The sequence below is a fragment of the Cenococcum geophilum genome (assembly GCF_001692895.1).
Source record: "Cenococcum geophilum 1.58 unplaced genomic scaffold K441scaffold_3, whole genome shotgun sequence".
Taxonomy (NCBI): domain Eukaryota; kingdom Fungi; phylum Ascomycota; class Dothideomycetes; order Gloniales; family Gloniaceae; genus Cenococcum; species Cenococcum geophilum.
Genome location: NW_027137561.1, coordinates 1,277,339 through 1,280,726, shown reverse-complemented (window position 1 = coordinate 1,280,726; position 3,388 = coordinate 1,277,339). Strand labels below are relative to the sequence as shown.

Sequence of the window (3,388 nt, the reverse complement as noted above, 5' to 3'; positions counted from 1 at the left end):
TCTTTACAGCTATCTAGTTATTTATATCCTGTTTACACCTTATAAGAGCATCTGCATAGTTAATAGCGCCTGGCCTATATATAATTAGGAAGTTAAACTAAGATAGGGTGTCCGCCTAGCGCGCCTATTAGGCCGTAAGGGCCTTTATTATTATAAAATATTCTAAGGCCTTATAATTAGAAACTACCTAAATAGACTTAGGGGTGCCTTTTAGTTAGGCTCGCTAGTGCTAAAAGCTAGAGATAATAGCTAGCATTTCTTTATTATAAATTGGGTAGTTTAGCTTAGCATCTACTATAGTCTTTAAATAGTAAGCAATAGGGTACCATTCTCCATCCGTCTACTTTTAGGAGTAAACGCTAGCTATAACACCATTTAAAGCATCGGTCTCCAGCATTAAGGGCCATTCTAGGTTAAAGTAGGTAAGTAAGGGAGTAGAGACTAGTCGTTTCTTAAGCTCGTTAAAGGCCTGCCTATATGCAGTATTAAAGTAAAAGAGCTAGTCCTTATAGGTAAGTAGGCTTATAGGCTAGGAAATCCTACTATAGTTCTTAATAAAGTGTTAGTAGAAGTTATAGAACCCTAAGAATAACTGCACCCCCTTTACGGTCCTTGGGGGTACCTATTAGTTAATTATAGCCGTCTTTTCTAGATCTGCCTTAATTCCGTTTATACTAATAATAAACCCTAGGTACTTTATATACTTAATACTAATTTCTAATTTCCTAATATCGGCCTAGAGGCCGGCCTTGCGGAGCCATTATAGGACTTTATAGACATACTCTTTATATTCTAACTTATTCTTAAAGTAGATTATAATATTATCCAGGTAAGCCGTATAGAAGTTATTAAGGTAGTTAAAGAGTATATCATTTATATATTGCTAGTACATAGCCGGTCCGTTAGTTAGTCCAAAAGGAAGTACTTTATATTTATATATTCCGTAACGGGTCTAAGATATAATAAGATCTTCCAATTTAGGGTCTATTTTAATCCGGTAAAAGGCCTAACGGATATTAAGCTTAGTAAAAATCTTAGCTCTACTTATTTAGGTTAAAGTCTTATTAAGTAAGGGTAGTAGGTAGAGGTCCTTACGGGTTATATTATTAAGTTTATAATAGTCTATGCACAAACAAAGTCCTCTATTTAGCTTTTTAGTAAAGAAAATAGGCGAGTTAAACGGAGTAATGCTAAGTTATTGAATTAAATCTCTATAGGAGGGTAGACTGCGGTAAGAAAAATACAACCTACTTAGAACGCGTTTTAACTACGTTTATAACATATCTATAACATATTTCTAGAAATTAACCACCCCCAGGGACTAGGGAAACTTATCCACCAGGACTACGAGGTTACTTTTTACGTTTTTATTCCAGACGACTTAGAAGAAACTCCTTATATTCATTTTACCTCGCATAGAGTATATAGTTATGCACCCCCCCCCCAAATAAGCCGCCTCTAGAGATACTAAATAAGGTAATTAAGTTGGTTCGTTAAATGCGTAATCCAGATCTTACCCTTAGTAAACACGTTCTAAACTAATTGCGAATAAATACCTAACGTCTTTATAGGAAAGTTTCTTTAAAGTCCTACCCTTAAATAGTTTTACATAGAGTATAGTAAGGCCTCTTTAGCACAGATCTACGTAAGCTTTGCTACCATAGATCGTATTACTAGATTAATTTAAAAAAAAAGAAGCTTACTCTATACCCAGAAGGAAAAGGACTAGCAGGGGTAGTATATAAGTTTAATTAAAAGCATTAAAATCCTAAAATAGTATATAAATATATTACGAACGCGTTCTAATAGGCTTATATCCAATAGATCTATAATAATCAGAACGGAGTTATAATAATTTACTTTCTATAAGAGCAAGCTAAGATCTTCTTAGCCTAAACCACATTTAAAGTTAATATATCTTTTAAATATATTATTAAAAGAAATATAAACGAGATTATATTCGCTATTTAGCTTAAAAAGTATTATTATATAATATAAACCCGTTTAGAACGCGATACTAATATATTCTAATAGCTTTTACGCTTATATATGTTATTACTAATACAGAAACAAGGCGTACTTACCAGTTATACTTTAAGCGAGTCTTTTAATTACTTTCTGAATATCTTTAGAAGCAGATTTGTTAGAAACACATTTATAATAATAAGGGAGGCTTTAAAGCTGTTATATCTAATATAGATAGTAAGTAAATAGTTAGTAGGATACCTAGAACGCAATTGGAACGCCTTCCTAACGTATTATAAAAGGGTTTAGGCGGTACCTACAGTATATTAATCCTCAGAGGCGTAATTGGACGTGGCATCTTAGGAAAACACTAGTTTTCTACTAAGTACACTTTCTATAAAGCATCTTAAGAGCCGCGGATAACTATAAAACGGCCTACTCTATATATAAACGGATAAAAGCTCTTCTTATATATAGGAGCCAGTTAGAATACAAAGAACTCTATAATTTACTAATTAGTAAGCTATTCTAAACCCGTTTATAATGCGTTTAGAAAGTATTAATAGCATAGTATATAAATCTCGATTAGTTGCTAACCGGGCAAGATATAAGAGACACCTAGTTATTGCCTTAAGGTTAAATAAGCACTGCTCTCTAATTAATCACAAGCTATTTAATAGATTAAAACACTATATAAATGCAGTAAAACAAATAGTAAATAAATTATATGCATTTGATATACGGTAGTTTCTTCTTCCTATTGTTATAAGGTATTAATACGTTCCTAACCCGTTTATAACATACTTATATTATATTTAGCGCACAAAAACTAGATTAATGGGACGTTAATTAGTATTTTGCTAGGAGCTAGTTTAGAATATAATATATGCAAAGAAACACATTAATATCGGCCTAGTATACAAACTATATAGGTAGAGAGAGTATATATTTATTACAAACCTCTTCTAAACTAGTTCCTAACACGTTTAGAACAAAAACGTTAATGGCTTTAAGAGGAATTAGAGTAGGCCGCTGCTAATAATAGCAGGGATAATATTTTATTTTGTGCATCATTATTAGGTATAGTAAGGTTACGATCTAGTTTTGCTTAATATTTAAGGGGGCTAAGATTTAGATCTGTATTACGTTCTAGGTTATCCTTTATAGCATCTAAGGAATTATAAGGTATATTTATATTCTAACGTATATATAACCGATTACTAATACGTTCTAGGCGTATTAGCACCAGTCTCTCGCAGTCACTAAAGCGTTAGGCCTTAAGTAATAACTAGGATATTTAGGAAAGACGTTAAAGGCTTAAACTTCGTAAAATAGAGATTAAATTAAAGGTAAAGGAGCTAGAGAATATAGAAAAAAGAATTTAACTAGAGGCAATAAAGGCTTGTATATAAAAATGAGTATA

At 32.1% G+C, this 3,388-nt stretch overlaps 2 protein-coding genes across 2 annotated transcripts; both read left to right on the top strand.

Annotated features, from left to right (window-relative positions):
• Positions 1–1,291: 1,291 nt before the first annotated feature.
• Positions 1,292–1,462, top strand: K441DRAFT_537252 (uncharacterized protein; the record flags this gene model as incomplete). Its single annotated transcript, XM_067642465.1, has 1 exon — positions 1,292–1,462. A coding segment is annotated over one exon (171 nt), but the record flags the coding sequence as incomplete, so codon positions are not given.
• Positions 1,463–2,407: 945 nt separating this feature from the next.
• On the top strand, positions 2,408–2,712 carry K441DRAFT_536415 (uncharacterized protein; the record flags this gene model as incomplete). Its single annotated transcript, XM_067642412.1, has 2 exons — positions 2,408–2,483; positions 2,537–2,712. Coding segments are annotated over 2 exons (252 nt in total), but the record flags the coding sequence as incomplete, so codon positions are not given.
• Between the last annotated feature and the right edge of the window lie 676 nt (positions 2,713–3,388).